At 38.0% G+C, this 24,188-nt stretch overlaps 2 protein-coding genes across 5 annotated transcripts; one reads left to right on the top strand and one right to left on the bottom strand.

The window, feature by feature from the left end:
- Nucleotides 1–9,726: 9,726 nt before the first annotated feature.
- Nucleotides 9,727–15,498, top strand: gper1 (G protein-coupled estrogen receptor 1). Of its 3 annotated transcripts, none has more exons than XM_053613458.1 (2): nucleotides 9,727–10,069; nucleotides 11,637–15,498. In XM_053613458.1, the coding sequence occupies exon 2, from the start codon at nucleotides 12,091–12,093 to the stop codon at nucleotides 13,186–13,188; it is 1,098 nt and encodes a 365-aa protein (XP_053469433.1). In that variant the 5' UTR covers nucleotides 9,727–10,069; nucleotides 11,637–12,090; the 3' UTR covers nucleotides 13,189–15,498. The 3 variants fall into 3 exon arrangements, with proteins under 3 accessions (XP_053469433.1, XP_053469435.1, XP_053469436.1); XM_053613460.1 differs by having other exon boundaries at nucleotides 11,642–15,498; XM_053613461.1 differs by lacking the exon at nucleotides 9,727–10,069 and adding an exon at nucleotides 10,951–10,997 and having other exon boundaries at nucleotides 11,642–15,498.
- A 5,334-nt stretch (nucleotides 15,499–20,832) lies between these two features.
- Nucleotides 20,833–24,164, bottom strand: h3f3a (H3 histone, family 3A). 2 transcript variants are annotated; one of them, XM_053612577.1, is made up of 4 exons: nucleotides 24,112–24,164; nucleotides 23,096–23,259; nucleotides 22,840–22,993; nucleotides 20,833–21,187 (listed from the first exon to the last, which is right to left on the bottom strand). In XM_053612577.1, the coding sequence occupies exons 2-4, from the start codon at nucleotides 23,221–23,223 to the stop codon at nucleotides 21,059–21,061; spliced, it is 411 nt and encodes a 136-aa protein (XP_053468552.1). In that variant the 5' UTR covers nucleotides 23,224–23,259; nucleotides 24,112–24,164; the 3' UTR covers nucleotides 20,833–21,058. The 2 variants fall into 2 exon arrangements, with proteins under 2 accessions (XP_053468552.1, XP_053468553.1); XM_053612578.1 differs by having other exon boundaries at nucleotides 23,096–23,237; nucleotides 24,112–24,162.
- Nucleotides 24,165–24,188: the final 24 nt, after the last annotated feature.

A 24,188-nucleotide genomic window follows, 5' to 3' on the forward strand; every position in this document is an offset into this window, starting at 1 on the left:
TGACTCAGGACAGAGTTTGATGTCTGATGTCTACTACAGACAGATGAAGTACTTGGTCTGTGGGAGTTGGGGTGGTTTTCCTCACTGGCATGTTGTTCTGTGCTTCAAACCATGCCCAGAAATTGTTCAGAGCATCTTGGAGCGAGGCCTCATTATCAGAGACAGGTGGTGTTGTCTGTAGTCTGTGATGGCCTGAATGCCTTGCCACATACGCCTTGTGTCCTTGGTGTTTGTGAAGTGACTGTGGATTCTTTCTGCGTAGTTGTGCTTTGATTGGCCCTTGCTGTGCGGAGGGCTGCCTTATCATCAGACCTGAAGGCAGAGTCTTGGGTTTTCAACAGCGAGCGCTCTTCAGCAGCCATCCGTGGTTTCTGGTTTGCATGTGTACTGATGGTCTTGAAGGATGTTACATCATCTATGCACTTGCTGATGAAGCCAGTTACTGATGCTGTGTATTCCTCCAAGTCTGTGTTGTTGTGGTTTGTAGCAGCCTCTCTGAACATATTCCAGTCTGTGTGCTCAAAACAGACCTTCTCTTCTATTCAACTCTCTTCACCTCTCTTCTCTTCACTTCTCTTCTCTTCACCTTTCTTCTCTTCTCTTCACCTCTCTTCTCTTCTCTTGAACTCTCTTCACCTCTCTTCTCTTCACCTCTCTTCTCTTCCCTTCTCTTCACCTCTCTTCTCTTCACCTCTCTTCCCTTCTCTTCACCTCTCTTCCCTTCTCTTCTCTTCTCTTCTCTTCACCTCTCTTCCCTTCTCTTCTCTTCACCTCTCTTCCCTTCTCTTCTCTTCACCTCTCTTCTCTTCACCTCTCTTCTCTTCTCTTTACCTCTCTTCTCTTCATGTCTATTATCTTCTCTTCTCTCACTTCAGGATTTTTCACATAAGGCATCCATAAATTGGCCATTTCTTCATCTTCTTCTTTTACAAAAATATTTTTTAAAAATGCATATTGCTATTGAATGTGCTATAAAACCCTATGTTATAAAAGTACCCTTAAATTAGAGTTACTTTTTTTTTTTTTTAATTCAAATAAACAGTATGAACACCTGATGACGATAAGACCTGTGCTCTTTAATATTACCTACAGGAATCTTTCATTTTGATTGCATAATCAGTTCAATTGCTTCTCCCGAAATTTGATATCTTGTTATTGAAACAAACAAACAAACATACATACAAAAAAAACCCCACCAAATAGTGTTCTGGACTTTTCCGACCAACCATGGAAAAGTCTCAGTCACCCTTAGTCTTAGTACAACAGTGAAGGACAGATAGAATAAGTTAGTGTTCTGGTTGGAGAGTAAGAGTGAAGAAGGTCAATAATGTGTTGTGGATCAAAACCAGAAAGAGCTTTATATACATAAATAAGACTTTTAAAATCAATTCTGAACTTAACAGGAAGCCAGTGAAGAGATGCCAAAACAGGGGGAATATGATCACTCTTTTGGTCCCTGTTAAAAATCTAGCTGCTGCATGTCTCTCTTTAGAAAAAAAAAAAAAAGAATTTATCTAAAACCCCTCATGTTGAATAGCAGTTGGTTTTCCTTTTCCCCCCAGGACAGGACTGGTGTGAAGGTGTCGGATGTGTGCACCACAGGGTACATGTGGAGAGTCTGTTCCTTTCACCATAGTGGACATAAGGAGATTTATTGTGTAAAATAATTGTGCGTTATCACCTCTTCCATGAAGCTGATGCGCAGATGGAGAGCCCGTGTTTACATCTACAGAGTCTGAGAAAGAGATAAGAGAGTCTAGGGGAATGAATTGGTATGATAAAGGGAAACAGTGGACAGCAGATGGCCATCTCTAGACACCAGAGTCTCTGCACTGTCACTGCCCTTTGATCAGCTGCTTCACAGAGAAAAGCTGAGCACCAGAATGCAAAGAGTAGCAAGAGAACTGTTTGTTATACAAGGAGAATTTATATGGCAAGTTAAAAAGAAGAAAAAAAAAGAAAATGAAAAACAATAGGACTTTCATTTTGCTATCTGGACCAAAAAAAAAACAAACAAAAAAAAACACTAAATTAACACATGCAGTGTGTATCAGTGAATCAGTGTTTTTGCGTGAAAATAACATTTATTTCATTTCCAAGAGAAGAAGTGGTCCTTGTGTACAGTCAAATCTGATCACAGTGTTTGTCATATCTTTATGCTCAAAGTGTATTAATAAAAAACAGAGCACACTTCCATAACTGTCTTGTTTTATGTAGTAACTTCAGATAAAAACACCTCTAAAGCTACGTCCGCGTTAATCCGGATAAATTTGAAAACGCATCTTCAGTCCACACTGACACGGCGTCTTTTGTCCAGTAAAAATGGAGATTTTCGAAAACGCGTTCCCAAATGGATAAATTTGAAAACGCAGTTTTCGCATTGTAGTGTGGACTGAGAAAACGGAGATTTTCAAAAATGATGACTTTTTTTAGTCACGTGATGAAGTCATGTGACCCATTCAACTCAAAACAAACAAGATGGTGGACGATATTGTACTGCAGTTGTTGTGCCTGCTATCCAGTTTGATAACTTTGTTAAAGATTAATGTCACTTTGTACAAGCATGTGCATTTTCAAATAAACACCTGATGGAAACGACACAGGGCAAAGCTTCTTACGTTTTTACACATGAGCAGTGTAGGGATGTGAGCGCTTTCAGACGTTTCAGGGTGGACAAGCAATTTTTTGAAAATGTTTGAAAACGTCAGAGTAGACAGAGAGCGTTTTTACCCTTGCCTTGGATGGCTCTGTCTTTACTTGTATATCTTGTTTGAATCTTACAGTTTTTCTCAGTTGTTTTCGCACATTTCCCGAATCTCAAAGCTCAAAACTCAAATGTCTCAATGCTCTCAAATGTTCAGTAAGCTGTTCCACTGCGAGCAAAACATCATGCAAAAAACTCAAAAATTTAAAAATTTAAACCAATTTTTCTACATTAAATAAATTCATCAACCATTGCATCACTGTCACCAAAATACATTACCCCTTTAATCACTGCTTTAACCAAGACTGTGATCAAGCTTAAAGAACTTTGTCAAGACAGAGAGCACTGAAGTTATGTGCCTTTTTTTTTTATTTATTTCTCCTCTCAAAACTTTATAATGACGTTGAATATCCTCTGTAGACAAATACCAATGAATGAAAAAAAAAAATTATTCAATTTACAGTTTTACTCATTTGCTTGAACACATTTGTCTATTTTCAAAAATTCCCCCCACTGCAAAAAAAATTATCTACAAGTAGAATAAGAAAATTTAAAGCTTAAAAATAGTTTTTTTTTAAAATATAATAAATAAATAAAGTCAAGAAATAGGCTTAATAATCTTATCTTTGGTTTATTGTAATCTTATAATAAAAAATGGTAAAAATAAATAAATAAATAAATAAATAAATAAACATTTTTTAAAAATTGATAGGCCTAAGCTGAACATCACTGGTCAAATTAACGCATTTTGTTTGCAAAACGCTCTAACATTCCCAAAACATTAAAAACATGCAACAAAAGCAAATCTTTCCATCAAACTCCACAAACTGTGCCCAAATTAATATATTCCTACATAACGGACAACGGACAACAAAATACAGTTATCGATATGGACCTGATTTGAGCTGTATGCTTGCGCCATTTGTTGAATTTCACATAATCACAGTATGTGCCAAAAAAACACAAGCAGGAACAGTATTTATTTCTCAAAAGGTAATTTTACTAGAGATACACCCTACTGCACGCTGCACTATACTTGTTTTTTTAGATGCCCTGTTGAAATACCGTAAAAAAAAGACAATTTTCCAAGAAGGTCTCTCCATGCTGTTGTTTACATGCACGATCTAAGACAAATTCAAGACATTCATTATGGTGCAGTACTTGTATCACATTGTTTACAGTATTAGGTAGCCAGAGAACTAAGAAAGTTATCCCTTGCAATACAAAAGGAAAAACCTCCATGCATGGCTTATCCATTCCTAGAAGTCCTCTACACCTATTGCCAGGCAACCAGCATTCATTGCCTCCAGGATGGACATCTGGTCATATGGTATGTTATCATACACCTTCCATCTTCAAGCAGAGAAGAACTACTCAATCAGGTTCAGAAAAGGAGAGTATGCAGGGTGGATGCATACAGGGAGAACCATTCAATCCCAAAATATTGTCCCAAATGAAAACATACAGAGTTATGTCAGGCCTCAACATTAGTCTCTCTTCAGGTGGAACCAATCCTTCATTCAGCGAATGCAGAATTATAATGAGGCGCTATGTATTGTATTGGCCAAATAATTGATATGCGTCAAAAGACATCATAGTTGGAAATGGCAGCACGCACGGTGATATTAGTGCTTCTCTGCCATGGGCTCTCTTTACAAATACGTGCCTTCGGCCGCTTTGATTTCGAAATGGATAAAAACTGACTGCTCGTTGAATAATCGCGCAAAGGAGTTTCACACAGGTGCGTTGGAGATTCATATCAAGTAATCAAGTATCACATCACATCAAGTAATTGCTAAAGATAATGAGTCTTTATTAGTCACAAATATGTTACAGCACAGTGAAATTCTTTTCTTCACATATCGCAGCATGTTAGGAAGTTGGGGTCAAAGCACAGGGTCAGCCATGATACGGCGCCCCTGGAGCAGAGAGGGGTTAAGGGCCTTGCTCAAGGACCCCAAAAGTGCCAGCTGTTTTTATTTATTAATTAGTAATTAGCTGTCAATGAAGGCTTTAATTTTGTTCGAGTCAGTTAATCCAATGAAGCATTTGGTCTTTGGATGAGACGTGTTTCAAATGTTTCTAAAAAAGGGTGCAAATAAAAATTTTAAAACAGTGAAAAAGTGAAACAAGACTTCTGCTGTGCTAAGAACACGATGATTATGAAGATCAAGTGGATCCCAGTTTCATTAAGCATGTCCTAGTAATCAAGAAAGACTGTAACAGTAACATAGCATTTATCCACACCTTTCTTTAACACTACATTACATATACTGTGAGTACAGTATAAACATTACATGAATGTAAGGTACAGCAGCCAAAATGTAGAATAAAAAATACAACAAAAAAAATACTGTAATGTAAATTAGGTGAGAAAATAGAAATATAACCTCGCTGATCATTCAAACACACTGGTCTATTTGGACACAGCATTTCATTTACCTGCACTGTATGGTAGAACTCAGGTTCTCCATGTACAGTAATATAATATGCATATATAATATGTTTATGACACATGATAGATCATGAGATGCACCAGTGAACTAGTCAATTGGACTTGTCTTATAGGATACAATACAATATGAGAATGAACTCACATGTCGAGAATTGTACCTTATCATTCAAATAGCATTACAACTCCACATTATTAACATTTATGATGAAACAGATACTGTATATTTTCCTGCTATGACTGTTGGGTTGATTATTCTGTATGAAAGTGTTTACACAGTGAGTGGGTTGAAAATTTATGAAAAAGTAAGGAAGTTTATTAGAAAAACAAGGTAATCTATTTCGATCAGTGAGAAACGCTCAGTAGAAGACGGCTGCATGAATACTGTACATCTGTGTGAAAGCAACGAGAAATGCTTATAATGTTCTGACCAAATAACTAAAGGTGTTTAGTCAAAGCAATTGAGATAAAAAGCTAACAACCTGCTAAAGTCTTTCCTTTTGTTGTCGTGCTGTCGCAAACATCTGAATAAATAAGTCGTGTTTGTGTGAATTAAATTTGAGGATAAACATAATTGTATAAATGTTTATGCTGCTCAGACACATAGATAGATAGATAGATAGATAGATAGATAGATAGATATTCATAATAATAAGTGAGTACAATACATTAATGGGACTTATGGGACATTTCTAAGAGCGTACATGTCAGAAAATGACATCTTAAAGTGAAAATATCTAGTATTTCATATTACAAGATTATAATACATTTTCAAAACTTTCACACTACAAAAAATGACATCTTAGCAAGTTAAAATATCTTGATTCTAGTCAAATTGATCTACTTTTTCTTATTACAAGATTCCAACAAACCAAATATAAGATTATTAAAGCTATTTCTAGACATATTTACTCATTCCAAGCTTGAAATAGGTTTGTTCTATTGGCAGATAATTTTGCTAATTTTTTCACACTTATTTATAGAAATAATTTGTAAATTAAGAAATATGTCTAGAAATAGGATTAATGGTCTTATATTTGTTATATAATAATCTCATAATAAATTTTCCTTTATTCCAGATATCTACCTAAGATATAATTGTTTGCACTGCAGTCAAAGCTCTTCTATAGTACAGTTTATTTGTATAGATTGTTGGTCTAAACTTGAAGGTAACACTCGCTCAAAAACTTTATAAACCTTTCCTTTTTATGTTTTTACATTTAAAATGAAGCCGTTACATATGTTACAGTATATGACTTTTAGAATCATTCATTTAAATAACAGTACCTTTTTCAATTTCTTGCCATTGTGGTACAGTTACTTTTAGGGAATGATCCCAAAGTGTACTCCCCAATATATATATATATATATTAAAGTTTTGAATAAATTGCTTAAAATTACTTACCTATTCACTAATTATAATATTTTTACCCAGCGGCATCATAATTTGGATTTTCAAATGTGATATAAATTCATTTCATATCATTTCCTTACCATTTTTAAAATTATTTTTATTCAACAAATACACTTTAAGTCAGATTAACATAAATACTAGTGAAATATAAGACAGAATAACAACATACAAAGTAATTGGCACAACAACAACGACAAAAGTTCCAATCTGTTGCTCTTATTAACACTTTCATTGTTTCCTTTCAATAGTTTGCTTACACAACTATTCAATTTAGAATTTTTGATATTAAAGTAATTTTTCAGCAAATTTTCAGCCAGAAGTATAAAGCTTTATTAAATGAGTAATATTGAATACTGCCTTATACTATGCTACATTAACTGCATAGTTAATGCATGTTCTTCAGTTATTATTTATTTATTTAATGATGTAGTTATGTACATATTTTTGTCATTATTTGTAGTCTAAGAAGGATATGTTAATTCAGGCTCAAAAGGTGTCCAGAAACATTATTGCATACGCTTATTGATACATTGAGTGATTACAACCTTGACACAAACCTGAAATCATTCGTGCTATCTTCAATGTACATGCTAATGGTAATCCTGCACTGATATCCTGTCTACTTTATTATTGAACCACTTCCTCTCAATTCCTGCAAAATTACCCTTGTTAATTATTTAAGTGTAATGACATTACAACTGATTAATTAATGAGGGCAATTTTGCACTTTATTGTAAGAGTTGAAAGTCGTCATGTTATATTTACGCATGATAAGGTGTGTCTTGTCGTTGAACCATATATTGAAAAATGTTAGGTTAAAAAGGGTTAAGGGGAAAATAAGGCTTTAAAGCATTAATAACTATTGCACACATTGCAGTCTATCTTCACTATGCAAAATGAAATTCTGTAAATGTATTATTACATTTATTTTTTGACAATGCATTGTGGGATATCTAATATTATAGGCAGGGATGAGAATGGTAATATATATACTTGTTTGTTTGTTTATATAACTATTAGTTGAGCTAATTGTGGTGGCTCAGTGGTTAAGGCTTTGCATTACAGCTAAGAAGGTTGTGTGTTCAAATCCCAACATCACCAAGCTGCCATGAGTGGGTCATTGAGCAAGACCATTAACTTTCTGTTCAGTTATATCCCACATTAGGCAAATGTGCTGGATTATATTTGCTACTGTAATTATATTTCCAAGTATTTTAAAAGCAAAATATATAATGTATGGAGTACATTACTGCAAACATTCAGTAGTATATGTTAAAAACAATAGTAATAATCTATAATGACTTAAGTGGTAACTCTTCTACCAGTAAATTACTATAAATCTTACACTAAATGGTTTACAGTGTAGTTTTTCCCAAACAAAGATTTGTTTATTTAACTTGGCCACGGTCAGAGGCTCCTTGTTGTACGCCATTCAGCGCTCTGCAACTGGTCTTGTAAAAGACATCAGTGACATTTACTTGCGTCTCATTTGGTAGTCTCTCTTTCCCGTGTGTGCGTTGTTCAAAAGAATGAATTCCCAAATGTTTTTCCTTGAGCTATTTATATTGAACTGGCTGAAATATGAGAATCTTTCTGCTCAGAGTTAACATTTATATTATTTTGTTGTGGCCATTTTAAAGATTTTTTAAAGGTATTTTTTTTTCTATGTCAATTGTAATAATATATATTATGTACAATTATTATACTAATTATACTATAAAATACTATTGCTTTTCAAAGTAAAGATTAATGACCGAAGAAGCTTAGACCAAACAATGTGTCCAAACAGATGGCATAACTATTCATTATATAAATATAAATACACTTTATTTACTATAAATACACTTTATTTAAAGGGTACCTACATAGGGCCTTTATAACACATTCATAAGCACTGCATAAATATTCTATAGTGTTAGAGAATTTATAAATGGCTTATCTCAAAACGTGTAAGATGACATTGGAGATTTTATGCAACTTTGTCTTTATATGGAATTCGCATTATCAGTTGTGTAATTGAGACAATGTATTTTTTTATTATTATTATCAATATCTTGCATGTTATTAGCTTGTTTTTACTGAAATAGAACAGAACATTCAGGGAATGTTTGGGAACAGTTTGGGAAAGCTGTAAAAGCTGTTAAAATCATAAATTTGGCTGGCATATGGGCTTCATAAATAAGAATAAGCATTTCATATAAGACATACTGTACAGTACATACCATAATATAGTATTGGCAAAATGTGTCCAGTTGCTATCTTACCTTTAGTGAGGTGTTCTTACGGGATCTATTGCTTATACAAGCATGGCATTCTGTTCTCATTTATGAGAGAATTGAATGATTTTAATGCCATCCATCCATCTTCTACCATGGGGAACCTGGAGCCTATCCTAGGGAGCATCAGGCACAAGGTGGACTTTAGACATGCCAATCAGCCTACCATGCATGTCTTTGGACTGGGGGAGGAAACCGGAGTACCCGGAGGAAACCCCCGCAGCACGGGGAGAACATGCAAACTCCACACACACGGCCCCAGCGGGACTTGAACCCCGGACCCTGGAGGTGTGAGGCAAACGTGCTAACCACTAAGCCACTGATGTGTGCCCCTGACTTTAATGCCTTCAACTTCAAGATGTGGATAAAAAATAGAGTAGCACAGTTAAAAAGTCTAAATCAGTCAACTTATAAAGAATATTGCATAAAAAAGACAAAGTTGTATTTTTAAAAATCCAGTATCATAACATGTTTTGACATAAGCCTTTCATAAATTGCTTTATAAAATGTTTATTCAATGCTTATTAATGTGTTATGAATGCACTATGTAGGAACCCTTCAAAAAAGTGTCACCCCCAAATACAGTTTTACAGTATGTATTACCACACGAATTATAAGGATCCATTTTCTCAATGAATTTGTCATGAATTTACTTATATTACAATAAAACATTTATATGGAACATTTCTGTCTTTCAGCACTCGTTCTTTCTGATTGCGGTGTTCTTAGGAACATGGACCTTGTGCTCCTGCATTTTCTTAGTAGAGATTTGAGCCAGTCACAAGGTTTGACTTTTTAAAAGTCAGGTTCCTGTAAGCAATAATTCAGGCTTTGGAACTCATAGCTGAGGGTGTTAGGAAAATCAGGAGGCGTGTCTGCATTCACCTGTTACAAAGTCACTCAGGTCAGTGGGTTCTTTCTCATCTATGATGCTGAACTGAAGACAGAGCTGAGGAAGGAGGAGAAAGCAAATGAGGAGGTGGAGGAGCTTGGACGGCCAGTGTACACACGCACACGCATACACATGCAGCAAATCTCAGGAGTGAGCTGGAATGGTGGGAGGCTGCTCTGATCGTCCCTGGCTCGATCCCTTTCTCAGGCAAGGTTTTGCAAGTAGGGGGCGCTGGGAGTGGAACTGTATGTAGGATTACAATTCTCCGAGGTTTGTCTGACTTCTGCGACGGAGCACTGCGCTGCCTGTGTGACAGCCTTACGCCTGGAAGGTAAGAACCTTTCTTCTTTAGGTCATAAAATCTACTGAGCTGGTGGGGATCGGTTTGGGTACAAAAACAGCACTTTGTGACAAACAGCTTGACTGAGCATGATCAATACCTTTCAGTGATACCATTGCGAAATCACTTCAGTTCATCACTTATATTGTTTGCAGGTTAAATAGAAATGGAAATGAATTACAAACGCCCATTTCTAGAGTGTTTGGTCTGTGAATTTAAGAGTCTATAGAAAAAGTTGCAATGGTTGAGCATACTGTATGCTGTCTGTAATATATGTATGCTTATCATCAAGAATATATTTGGAAAATCTAAGTAGAGTTAGAGATTATTAAGTAAATAGAAAAAGGTTTTTTGGACGGTGAGCTTTAAATAAATAGCCAGGATGCATAAAGGATAAAGAACTACGCTCATACTTTTTCCATCTGTTCATTATCTGAGATGAAGCTTATTTATGAGAACTTCATGTCTCAGTTTATTCATAAACATTTACACTTTATTATGGTAATACTTTTTATTCTGAAAAAAAAATGTGTTATCTGAAATTCTGAATTCTTTACCAGGCTGAAAATGAAACATGCTAATTATAGTAACCTGGCAGCACAACTTTGTTTTTTCTTCCTCAAGTCAATCAATTTCACTGGGAACCTGATCCCTAAGCCCAGGGCTTTGCTGTGAAAGGGCATGTGATTTACATCTGTAACAGGTGGACAGACTATATGATATAATTACAGTGAAATCTGTACATCTGTATTCTTTATTGCAATGGCTTTGAAATGGTCTTTTGTCTGACTAGAATCTGGAATGTGTATGTTGCACTGGTGAAGTGTAGCTCTGAAGGTGTGTGTTTTACAGGAAAGGAATTAATATTTCACAGGTTTCATCAGCGGGGAAGGAGAGGGGCTCTGGTCATCCGTTAAAGGTCAAGATTTTCTCCGCCGCACAAGATTATCATTCTCATTATGGCAATACCTTTGCATCTTTAATGAAGGGAAGTGCAGAAAAAAATGTAACTGTCTAATCAAATCAAATAGGGTTTATATACTTTTTGACATTCAAATGTAAGCAGTCCTAATATTTCATTGGAGTGCAATGGCAAACTGGGTGCTGGGATTTGTTGACTTCTACTCACCTCTGTTTCCTCCAAATGAAGAGAAAATGATCTTGTTGTGTGTTTGGTTTTATGTGTTTGTATCTTTCATTGATCATTATGCAAATCAAAAATAATAATGCAGCTGTGGATCATTTGCATATGTTCTTTCAGCTTTGTAAGAAAATCTGCTGATATAAATTTGCTGTGCATAGTTATTTTGCATTTAATTCACTTCTTATGTATTATAATTCTGTGGGTCAGTTGGGATACTGACACTCTATTAGATATTATTAAATACTGATATGTTACAGAAATATGTTTTGGCTGTAGCCGAGATGCCAAAACGAGACAGGAATTGATGCTAGGCACGGCACAGGAGCAGGGTGCCTGGTATTTTTCTTCTCTTGTAATTACTTTTTTTTTTCCTTTCCTCTCTCTCTTCTTTCCTCCCTTCCTCTGTTTCACTAGATTAGGTGTCACAGTAATAGCGTCATCGACTGCTGCCTGATGAATAATCATGCTTTTGGACTGGAGGAGGCAAAGCAGCACTGGAATTAAAATGTGTAAAGAACAAACTGTACAAAAGAAGCACAGCCTCTAGAGAGAGAGAGAGAGAGAGAGAGAGAGAGAGAGAGAGAGAGAGAGAGAGAGAGAGACCCCTCGTGTCAGTGTCATGGATCACACAAGCCCAGGCAGCCCCCACAGATGAGATGACTGCAAACATGGAGGTGCTTATTGGCATCTATTCCCACGGCCGCCCTGTCTCAAGAGGCAAACTCGTCAGGATGCTATTAACTACTGCTGAACTGTCTCTCTTGTAAACTCTGACTGGTAAAAATGGGAACTGCAGCCTAAATGAGCGGTCCACCCAAAACTGAGAGCTGGGCACACACTCAAATGCAGTATGTAGCATTGGTGACCTATGTTTCGGGACATGCAGTACAAAGACACTGCCAGTATGGAAGAGCAGACAACCACTCTGATTCACATTTATCAGAATAGCACTGAGCACTTCAACACTTCGTTTGACTACAACTCGACAGATCTGAACGAGAATACAGACACCAGTAAGTTTTATGTCATTGGGCTTTTCCTCTCTTGCCTGTACACGATCTTACTCTTCCCCATCGGCATTATTGGGAACATCCTCATACTGGTGGTTAACTTGAACCACAGAGAGAAGATGACCATCCCTGACCTTTACTTCATCAACCTGGCAGTGGCTGATCTCATTTTAGTGGCTGATTCGCTCATCGAGGTCTTTAACCTGAATGAGAAGTACTATGACTACGCTGTTCTCTGCACCTTCATGTCCCTTTTCCTGCAAGTCAACATGTACAGCAGCATCTTCTTCCTGACATGGATGAGTTTCGACCGCTACGTGGCTCTGGCCAACTCCATGAGCAGCAGACCGTTGCGCACCATGCAGCATGCCAAGCTCAGCTGCAGCCTCATCTGGATGGCCTCCATCCTGGCCACCCTCCTGCCCTTCACCATTGTGCAGACACAGCACACAGGCGAGGTCCACTTCTGCTTCGCCAATGTCTTTGAGATCCAGTGGCTGGAGGTGACAATCGGTTTCCTGGTGCCTTTCTCTATCATCGGTTTGTGCTACTCCCTGATCGTACGTATCCTCATGCGGGCTCAGAAGCACAGGGGCCTGTGGCCACGCCGACAAAAGGCCCTGCGCATGATTGTTGTGGTGGTGCTGGTGTTCTTCATCTGCTGGCTACCTGAGAACGTCTTCATTAGCATCCAGCTGCTCCAGGGTACAGCAGATCCTTCAAAGCGCACAGCAACCACCCTGTGGCATGACTACCCTCTGACTGGGCATATTGTCAACCTGGCGGCCTTCTCCAACAGCTGCCTAAACCCCATCATCTACAGCTTCCTGGGTGAGACCTTCAGAGACAAGCTGAGGCTCTTTGTGAAGCAGAAGGCCAGCTGGTCAGTGGTCTATCGCTTCTGCCACCACACTCTGGACCTCAACATTCCAGTTAGGAGTGAGTCTGAGGTGTAGGACTGAATGTAGTCCCAGAGCTATTGGGAATGTGGCTTGAGATTGTTCTTTGTTGCAATTCTGAGAAGAACAATTGGAATGTTTTTTTCTATTGAAAACCCTGTATGCCTCTCAGAATTAAGTTGCTCTGAAACTCCAGATGCAGTAGGGTAGGAGTAGGGCAGAGAATGTAGGTGTAGCCACCAACTGACAGGGGTATACAGTTCAGCTTACAAAAGCAGTTGAAGAAGAAGCATCATGTTTGCTTTATTTCCCGCAGAGTGTAATCTATACAGAAAAAAAGGAATTATTCAGGGTATTTTTTTGCAAAGACATGGAATGATGGAAAGTAAACAGTAAAGATAAAATAACTGATCTGTTTTTTCTAAAAGTAAACTTTAGAGATAAAAACAAAAAACAAAAAAAAAACATAATGTATCAAGGTAATGACTTTTATACTCCAGGAAGATTGTGCTCAATGAGCCCATGGTAAGGGAACAAATAAAAAACAGACTTCAAGACCTCTGACTTGTTTCTTCTCTGCATCATTTTGGTCTTTGTTTTTCTTCCTTTAATATTTGGTAAGCTTCCTACACTACAAAAATGCCATAACAGGTTTTAAACACACTGGTTCATTTAAAGTTCACTGCCCACCTTAACAGGAACATCTACGAGATCTTACTTACTAACGAGACTTACTGTGTGCTCAGACAGAAGTGTTATCAATTCCATCCCCAGGTGTTGGCTCCTGTTTACCAGGGGTAGAGACAGGGGGCAGGTGGCTTGCGGAAGGCAAAAAGTAATGTAAACACATTACTTGAGCCTTCAGTAACCCATCCAACAGTGCTCCATCAGTGCTGTTTATTCAGTACAGTGCTTTAAGTCACATTTCTAACCTTAGTCATATCTTTGTGTCATTCCAGTGGGCAATTTTCCTGAGCTGTCCCTGCCATTTTCAGTAGGACTGTTATTATTTATGAAATGGATCATTCTTCTCATTTTCTCAAGAAATATGTTATTGGGAGTCACAAACACCCATTACTACCATAGGCATGACATATTAATCTGTAGCTTAGTTGAAGAATGCTTATTCGTTAAAGAGAGTAAAAGAAAAAAACATCATCTGGTGTAAATTTCCTCTCATTATTTATATCAAACTGCAAGTAATACTGATAGAGCTATCAATGAAATGTTGCTCTATTTCATTCAAGAATGGTTCATGACCGTAGATTTTGGTGGAGCAGGACAACATTAATAACAACATAGTCTCAAACAAAATTAAGTCGATAGGATAGCAGGCTTACTGAAACTGGATTGCTGAAGATTTGAAACCCGATATGGTCTTCTGCAGTTGTAGCCCATCTTTCTCATCTGCTCATCGTGGTTGTAAAGAGCGGTTATTTGAGTTACCGTAGCTTGAACCTGGTCTGGTTATTCACCTGACTTCTCTCATCAACAAGGTGTTTCTGATCGCAGGACTGCTGCTCACTGAATGTTTTTTGTTGTTGTTGTTGTTGTTCTTTTTCGTACCATTCTGTGTAAAGACTATTGTGTGTGAAAATCCCAAGAGGTCTGCAGTTTCTCAAATACTGTCTGTCTGTCTGGCACCAACAACCATGCCATTCTGGTGTTTGATGTAAACGTTAACTGAAAGTCACTGAAACTGACCTGTATCTGCATGATCTTATGCATTGTGCTCTGCCAGAGGTGTACAGGTGTTCCTAATAAAGTGGACAGTGAGTGTATGTGGTTGGGCTTTGGCTTACCTGCCACCTTCGACAAGCCACCAGTGATTTCTAATTATAATCTGTGGTTTACTAACACTGCAACCAATGGCAATTCCTGGACTGGAGACTATGTAGTAATAGGGTTGATATGTATAAAGCTGTTAAAATTTGTTAAAACTCATGTTCTCTTCAACAAACAGCAAATATAATCTGTGATTAACATTGGAGCCTATCCTAGGGAACTTGGGGCACGAAGCGGGGCACAATCGGTCACACCTTCACACACGACAGACAATTTGGAAATGGCAATCAGACTACAATGTATGTCTTTTTCACTGGGGGAGGAAACTGGAATACCCAGAGCAGGCCCGTGAGGTACGAGGAGAACATGCAGGCTCTGGGCACACAGGGCAGAGGTGCGATTTGAACCCCAACTCCTGAGATGCGAGGCAAGCATGCTGACCACTAAGCCACTGTGCCACCTCCTATATAATATCGAGTAAAACAAGTAAGTAGTTGTTACATGCAGGTAGGGTGGATTGTCTGATTTCTTTCTAAAGATGATTTCCATCACATTACAGTCTCCAATGCACATTCTCCGAATAACCAAAGCATGTTAAAATGGTGTTTTCTGTCTCGGTGGGCCTATGGAGATAAAATAGTTTGTAAAACATAATAAACCTTTATTTATGCCTTAAACATGAGTTCCCAAAGGCTCATACTCAAACACAAATAAACTGGTCATTGAAACCAGGGCTAGTATGTATGAAATCACTCAGATCGGAAAAAAAAAATAATAATAATTTACATTAACATTTACTTCTACAATTAGACCTAAAAATGAGAGCAATATACAATAATTCGTAAGTAAAATTACGATTATGAAATTATAATTATTTATCCAATAAAATTGGAGTATTTAGAGGTGCTTTAGATGAGTCTCGAACTGTTAAAAATGTCAACAGATAGACAAAATGTGCACTCACAAGCAGCTGCAACTGATAGATGATGCAGCTCTCATAAAGATTCCACTTTGTATGAGGCAGCAATGAATTTGTTAGCATTGAGACTGTGGCTTTTCCCCCAGATATCAAAGTATATATTATATACTCCCTTTGTGAAGCATAACTACTTTATTGTGTATTATTATTATTATTATTATTATTATTATTATTATTATTATTATTTTGTTGCCCTCGTCCCAACATTTTTTTAAGATGTGTTCCAGTAATCAAAATTCAAAATTACCTTATTTTTTTCTTAAAATGGCACATTTACTTGGTTTAAACATTTGATATGTTTTCTGTGTTCTGCTGTGAATAACATATGGGTTTATGAGATTTGCAAATCATTGCATTCTGTTTTTATTTACATTTTACAGAGTGTCCCAACTTTTTGGGAATTGGGGTTGTATTATTATTATTATTATTATTATTATTATTATTATTATTATTATTATTATTATTATTATTATTATTGTTGTTGTTGTTGTTGTTGTTGGGCATTATTGTTGGCTTAGTGGTTAGCATGTTTGACTTTCACCTCTGGGGTTGGGGGTTCAATTCTGAATGTGTGCGTGGAGTTTGTATGTGCTCCTTGTGTTACGGGGGTTTTCTACAGGTATTCCGGTTTCCTCCCCCATTCCAAAGACATGATTTGTAGGCTGACTGGCATTTCCAAATTCTCTATAGTGTGTGAATGTGTGTGTGATTGTGCCCTGTGATGGGTTGGCACTACGTCCAGGGTGTCCCCCACTTTGTGCCCCAAGGTCCTCAAGACCCTATGTAGGATAAGCAGTATAGAAGATTATTATTGTTGTTGTTTTGCAACCATAAGTTAGAATTCAGGCATCATTCCAGAAAGAGGGCTTGAAAAAGGCTTAAACTCCCCCATAAAGAGTCCAATATTTAACTCAAATCCAGACAGGCTGAGTTTGTGCGTATTCACAATGAACCTTAAAAGCCCTCCTTTAAATGTGATTAATTATGGCTTACAATGAAGAAAAATCATGTGCAAGCAGAACAAGGGTTTCTAAATATTTATTTTTCTTTATATTAAATAAATAAATAGAGCAGCACAACTGTTCCTACCTACATCTGCATTTTTCTGTACATACTGTATATGTAAATACTTCAGTGGTGATATCAGACAGCTGGAGATATCATGATAATAGATGACAAGGTGAAAATCTAATATCTACCAACAGTTTGACAGTAAAACTATTACATCTGGGCAATGCATTATATCATGAGGTCTCACTGATGCCAAATTTAAAATGGTGTGTATGAGGCACCAAAAGAAGAAGAAAAAATTCTGTCTGACTTTATATTTTTAAGTTTCCATGTAAATTTTAAATATAAATCCAAATGTTACATTTGGATTTAACATTACATTTTAGGTAACTATAAATGTTAAATGTAAATGATAAATATAAATGTACATTTTATATCGTCTGAGAGTGCTGCTGGTAAAATACAGAGCCAGCAGGGTTGCCAGTGTCACCATTTTTATGCCAGTCTTGGAATAAGGTTGAAGATGTAAAAAGCAAGGTGTCCTTTATGGGCTGATTTAAAAACAGCTCGTGGCTGGATCTTGTTCTAAAGTAAATAGTAATAGTTTCTAAAAATTTCTATAATATGTAATGTAATAGTTTCTATAAATAGTTTCTGCAAACATATGCTATAGCAAACAAAGGGGAAAACATCGACACAGCAGTCCTTTCTACTATGTACAGAACCATTTGTTTTAGTATATACTGCAAAGACTGATTCAGGGTGCTTGTTTGGAACCGTGATGTCATCACTACAACTGTTAAATCCTGAAATGAATTTCTGCGATGAAATTACAGACATACAAATGACAAAAGTAGGTAAATGTAAAAACAGATAGTGCCTGTCATACTAGCTAGTCAGGTAGCCATCTTAGCCTTATACCTTATACCTATTTCTCCACATCTGTAACTTCATAGCAAAGACTAATTACAGGATTTATCAGTTGTATTGGTGAAACCATGGTCCCAAACAAGCTTCCTGACCCATGACATGCAGACTAGTGTTTTACACGGACTTTATTTTTTTACGTTTATTAAAAATAAATGTTAAATGAAGAAGTTAAATGTTTTGTGTATATGCAAATTGCCCCCTCCCTCTCGAAGTGAACGTCATTGTGAAAAGATAGCCCCCAGTGGGGTTGCCTGTGTTGCCATTTTCGCACCATTTTGGCCCTTGTTTGAAATCGTGGTGTAGTCATTACAACAGCTTAAACCTCAATTTAGTCACTGATGTGATGTTTCAGATGAGAATACAGCGCATAAGCGTTAGCTAAACTGGCTACCTGACTAGCTAGCTCTACCTACATCTACATTTATCTACTTACAGTAGGTAGCGATGCTACCTCACAGCTCCAGAGAGATTTTGTGCATGTTCTCCTGCCTCATGCCCAGTATTCCCGGGATAGGTTTCCGAATCCACAGTAACCGGACCAGGATAAAGCAGGTCCGGAGACTAAGTGAGTGAGAGTAATTTTAATATCTATAAATGTTTAAATTAAGCTTTCTTACACGTTCTGCCAGGCAGCTATGACTTTATTAATACTCCTTTGATGTCCTTTTTTCATAATTATTTCTATGCAATTCTGGGCAAAGTGGAAGGTCAGTGCAGCAGAGGAACGCCTGCTACACAGTGGATTGACACAATCACCAGGAGTGAAAGCCAAGATCAAGCGATTAATCAGGTGTGGCTCCTGCTTGATTGGAACGAAAACCTGCACCCACACCGGCCCTTTGTAGGTAAGATTGGACACCCCTGACTTAGCACCCTGTCCAGCGTGTACCCCGCCTTGTGCCCGATGCTTCCTGGGATAGGCTCCAGGTTCTCCGTGACCCTGAAAAGGATAAGCGGTATAGAAGATGGATGGATGGACCCCTGACTTAGCCGGTTGATAGAAGACTGGACAATTTTCAGTCAACTCAACAGCACCTAACATCAACAGCTATTTTGAAAGTTTTGTAGCTGAGAGCGGCATGTTGGCGCAGTGGGTAGCATTGCCACCTCACAACTCCAGAGTCCAGATTTCCTCCTGGTTCTCCTTTCCTCCCACTGTCCAAAAAACATGCAAGTAGGCGGATTACGCTAAACTGCCCCTAGGTTAGAATGTGTGTTCATGGTGCTCTGTGATGACTGGTGTCCAAACCAAGGAGAATTCTCCTGCCCTGCTCCCAGTGTTACCAGGAAAGGCTCTGGATCCTGACTTTGATTTCTAAAAGCCTAGCCTTTTTTTTTACTAGCTCAGATAGTGGTATATTTCCCCTCCCCCCTGGCAGGTTTAGTCTGGTCTGGGAAAACATAACAAACAAACCAAAAACAAAAACAGTGGCCATCAAGCAGTTGTTTTTTCAGCTGTGACAATGGGAATGGCCTGGGAAATGAGAACCACGCATCATGTTGTGTTCTTAACGTAAGGAATTCTGTACGGTTACATCAATTAACTTAATGAAGTAGCTTAATAAACATCAAATCACAGACAGACCCCAGGGAGTTCCTTATGAGATTTGTGTATGTTCAGGCCCACAGATGCTATCAGGAACATGCTGAGAACCGCCGGGGGATGCACAAGAGGCAGGGACATAGGGACCATGGTGGGAAGACATACAAGTGAAAATTTAATGAAGGGCTGGTGAGCGCCGTTACTTAAAACAAGTGGCGCCAAGACAGAGCCCAGAACCCTTTTGGTCCATCCCAAGAGAACTAGCAAGTGGGGCATTTTCATTATGTGCATGTGTGAATAAAAAGACAGGATAACACATGAGCTCATAGATACAAAGAGCAAGAATAGAGGGACAGAGGTCCAGTACAGACTGTGAGAAGTGTGTGACAGGAGACCTGCAGATGCAGCTGAGACTTGAGAAAGGCTCAGAGTTGAAGGACTCTGATGTCACAGCTGCTGGCATGTTTCATATGCACAGCCTCTCCTTTGATGTGGTTCAACCAGCTCTAAAGTCATATACCAATATTAAAGTGTAAGTGCAATCAATATAAAGTTATATACAAACACTTTCATGAAAAAGTTTTAGAGCTTAGTTTGTGGAGAAAAAAAAAAAAAATCAGCTATATAGTTACACTGAGCTTCCTGTTAAATTAACCACAAAGTATAAAGCTGAAACATTCTTCTTTTGGCTTGCTTGGCATTTGTGCAGCACTGATTCTTGTAACAGGCTGACATCATGGATTATGAAAACGATCCACAAACCAAACAGCCTCAGGCTTTTAGCTCCATTAATACATCAACAGGAGCCAGACACCAATGAGAGAGTGCTGTCAAGGCAAAGCTAATTAATGAGGTGTGAATTAATGCATAATCCTGGAGTTGTGCATACAGGGGGAATTCTAGCTTGAATAATGGAGCTGACCTGCAATTACATTTACATTTTAAAATACTCACTGGAAAAAGAGGAAGAAATTGAATTGGGGTTTCAAACATTAGCAAGGGCAGATCAGCATGCATTGTAGACACCAACTGTCAGGTAGCAATAAAATTTTACAAGGGTAAAAGTCTTTTTTAAAAAAAAAAAAAAAAAAAAAAAAAAAAAAAAAAAACCCACACCAGAGCAAGATATGGGCAGTAATAAAAGTCCTTTAAATTGTCAGAAGTTAAAGATGTTACAGTCATGTGCACATGGTAATGATATAATCCTGACCTCTAGTGGGTGAGCTAGAAGAGACAACCACAAGCCAATGATCTCAGAAAACTACACAATAAGAATGCTGAGCCTTCTTGTAATTAGTGTGATCATTTTCACTTGCAAAGACAGTTTAATCAGTAGCCAGACTACACCCATGTACCAGAAATACTAGCACCATATGGAATTAAGCACAGTGCATGTTCACAAAACCCTCTGTACATTTATTTAGAGAGGAAAAAAAGGGCCAAGTACACAAACTGAGGTAGTGAAATTTTATTAACAACCCAATAATCAATGTAAAAAGATAAATATTGCAGCATGCAAACTAATGCTACTCTACAATGAGCACTGCTAATAGTAAATACACATTATTCACCGGAAACCTGAGTCTGTAGGGAATGTTTTACAAAATTATGCAATCAGTTAAAATCCACTGCTTTAGAGTGTACGGTTAAACAAAGATTAAAACAAGACAAAATGGTCATTATGCTCGCTCCCCTCGGATTCGCCTTGCCAGTTGGATGTCCTTGGGCATGATTGTGACCCTCTTGGCGTGAATGGCACACAGGTTAGTGTCTTCAAACAGGCCAACAAGGTAAGCCTCACTTGCTTCCTGTGAAGGTAACAGATGGTTAACACAGATTAGTGACTGGTAGGTTCAATTGAAACCAGTCATCCAGGATAGTGAAGGCAATCACGTGCTTCCACACACAAAAAAAAAAACAAATAAAATACATACAGCAGTGTCAATGATCAAGTTGGGCTTGGTTAAGGCTGGGCAATATTGCAGCAAAAAAAAAAAAAAAAAAAAAAAAAAAAAAAAAAAAAAAGATCTAGACACAAGGTCCATACAAATGCTTTGTAATGAAATTCCATGACTTAAGGACTTGTTTTGAAGGACTATATAAGAGATGTCATACAAAATTTAAATGCCCCCCCACAAGCACAGTAACTTTCAATTGATAGTTGCTAAATCTTGCTAGATGAGGTCATGTGATAATTTGCACATTCATTACATCAGTGCATCACCTCTAAAAGGTCTGCACTCCGCACTTTTATGCAAAGTGCTTTACACTGCGTCTCATTCACCCATGGTAGCAGAACTGCCATGTAAGGCGTTAACTTGTTCAGTTTCTTGCCCAAGGACACTTCAGCATGTGGAGTCATGTGGGCTAGGAATCAAACCGCCAACCCTACGATTAGTGGACAACCCGCTCTACCACCTGAGCCACAGCAGCCCATCTCTTCTGTGCTCAAGTACAGCCAAATTCAAAATAAAGCTGCTCATTTACTCGTTTCTGTTTGTTGTCAGACAATTGAACGAACACATGTTTTTACCCATTAAGACTACACATTAACCAGCAGTCACTGCCAAGCTGCTGCTCTGCTAAAATCCTGACTTTATAACCACAAGGGAATGACAAGTCACCATAAACGCCAAAGACAGTGTGCTGTGATTTCAGTTATATTTATATGTAACTGAATCATTCAGAGAAGGTTAGAAATAAATGAAATGTGCTGTTCCTCTCTGAACAGTGTCCACAGAGAGACATGCATCTGCGGGGGAAAGTAGGACCTTACGTACATTGAGACTATGGAAAGTAGCCAAAGTTTGTCAAAAAAATTAATAACTAATAGTTGGGGTTGAGTATCGTATTAGTGTTTCATCAAAAACACTAATTTTTTTTTATTTAGTTAATGACTTGCAATTCAAGCACTTTAAGCACCACTAGATTAAAATAAAGTGCTAATTTCAAGGTTCTGCAGTACTTCATTTCAAAAAGCCAAATTCAAGTACTTCAAACACTTTGAATGAACTCTGGTCTACACATTCTCAACTTTATGAACCATTCACAATTTTGTCCCTACATAACGTAATTAAACAAGTTGCACATCTACATTTTTCAAAGCTTGGAGAAAAAAAAAGAACAAAAGTAACAGCACCATCTATAGCAAGTAGTGCAAACAATGCTTCTTTCAAAGAAAGAAAGATATATTTAAAAATATTCACACTATTTGCAATTATAATACCACTGTAACCATTTTCACACAAGGCAGCAAACTGCCCCAGCTTCCCTGACAGAGCAATTGGGGACAGTGTTTTTCATGATGCAAAACACCATGGCAACTGAGGGGTGGCACTCAAAACCCGAGCTCCTTCCCAGTTTACGGGATTGAAGTGCATACTGGGTTAATGTGGTAGCATCCACATTAAGAAGGAGCATTACAGGAGACATGCATGACTGCATGTGAGAAGGAATATACCTGAAGAGCACCGATGGCTGCACTCTGGAACCTCAAGTCAGTTTTGAAATCCTGTGCGATTTCTCTGACCAGACGCTGAAACGGCAACTTGCGAATGAGCAACTCCGTCGACTTCTGGTAACGACGAATCTCTCTCAGAGCAACAGTCCCAGGTCTTCAAAGAAGGGAAACAAAATCAAAACAATAAGTGAGTGAATGAAACTGGTGTCATAACCAGGGCAGCTTCGTAAAGCATAGTCGATGGCAGTTTGCTCACCTGTATCGGTGAGGTTTCTTGACTCCACCAGTAGAGGGCGCGCTCTTCCTCGCTGCTTTAGTAGCCAGTTGTTTCCTGGGCGCTTTCCCACCAGTAGATTTACGCGCAGTCTGCTTGGTACGAGCCATGGTCTCCCCTCACGCTGAAAAGTCAATAAAACAGTCCTAAACAAAATAACAAAAATAAAGCCAAAGTTAAGCTATTAAATTAGTCAACTACTCATCAGGTAGTCAAAGCTTCACCTCTATTTAGCCCAAGTGAACAGTTATCCATCCTAACTAAGCACTCGCAGAAATTGTGTCGCAGACAAAATGGCGGCTGTTCGCTTTATGGCTGCCTCTTCACAATAACCGGCTAGACGACATTAAACTCGACCACACACACACGTATTGAAACCGTAGTTCGGTCCAAAGTGTGTTTTAAAAAAAACTTACAGAGGTTTTCCACCCGTGTTAACGCCATGTGTATCCTCAGAGCAATAATCTAAATACAATTCTGTTATACTCTGGTTATGTAGGCGGCTATCTAACCATTTTATAACAGATTTGTGTATAGTTATTAAATTCCACTGTAATAAACCAAAAATAAGTTAAGCCACAAAGGAGTTTGACACGACAGGTTTATTGTGCATAGCCAGCTGGAATATGTCCCAGCATAAGCGTTAACCATTCAGTACTCATTGTCCAAAATGGCGGGCAAATAAAAACAGCGCCGGCGAAACTGCTGGAGACCCCACAGACCGAATAAAAATTACACACACACACACACACACGTGTGTATTAATGTGGCTGAAGAAGTATTAATTTACACCATACCTCGCAGGAATTTGAATAAATTTATTTGTTAAAAAACATTGTTAGCTAGTCAGCTAACTTGTAATCTGGTTTCAAATATCATTTTATACGTCTATTATGCATCTTCCCCCAAGTCAAAGTATTTCCAGGCGTCTAAACAAGATTAATAAGCTGTAGTTTACGTTACAGTGCTCAAAGACACGGCTTTACTTCCTGACTTACGTGCTTTCTTTCCTCGTGTCCCCACGACCTCCCGCTTTAGATATCCCGATGTGTATGAAAATAATGGGTTCGTGCGC

This window comes from Ictalurus furcatus, chromosome 24 (assembly GCF_023375685.1).
Source record: "Ictalurus furcatus strain D&B chromosome 24, Billie_1.0, whole genome shotgun sequence".
Taxonomy (NCBI): Eukaryota; Metazoa; Chordata; class Actinopteri; order Siluriformes; family Ictaluridae; genus Ictalurus; species Ictalurus furcatus.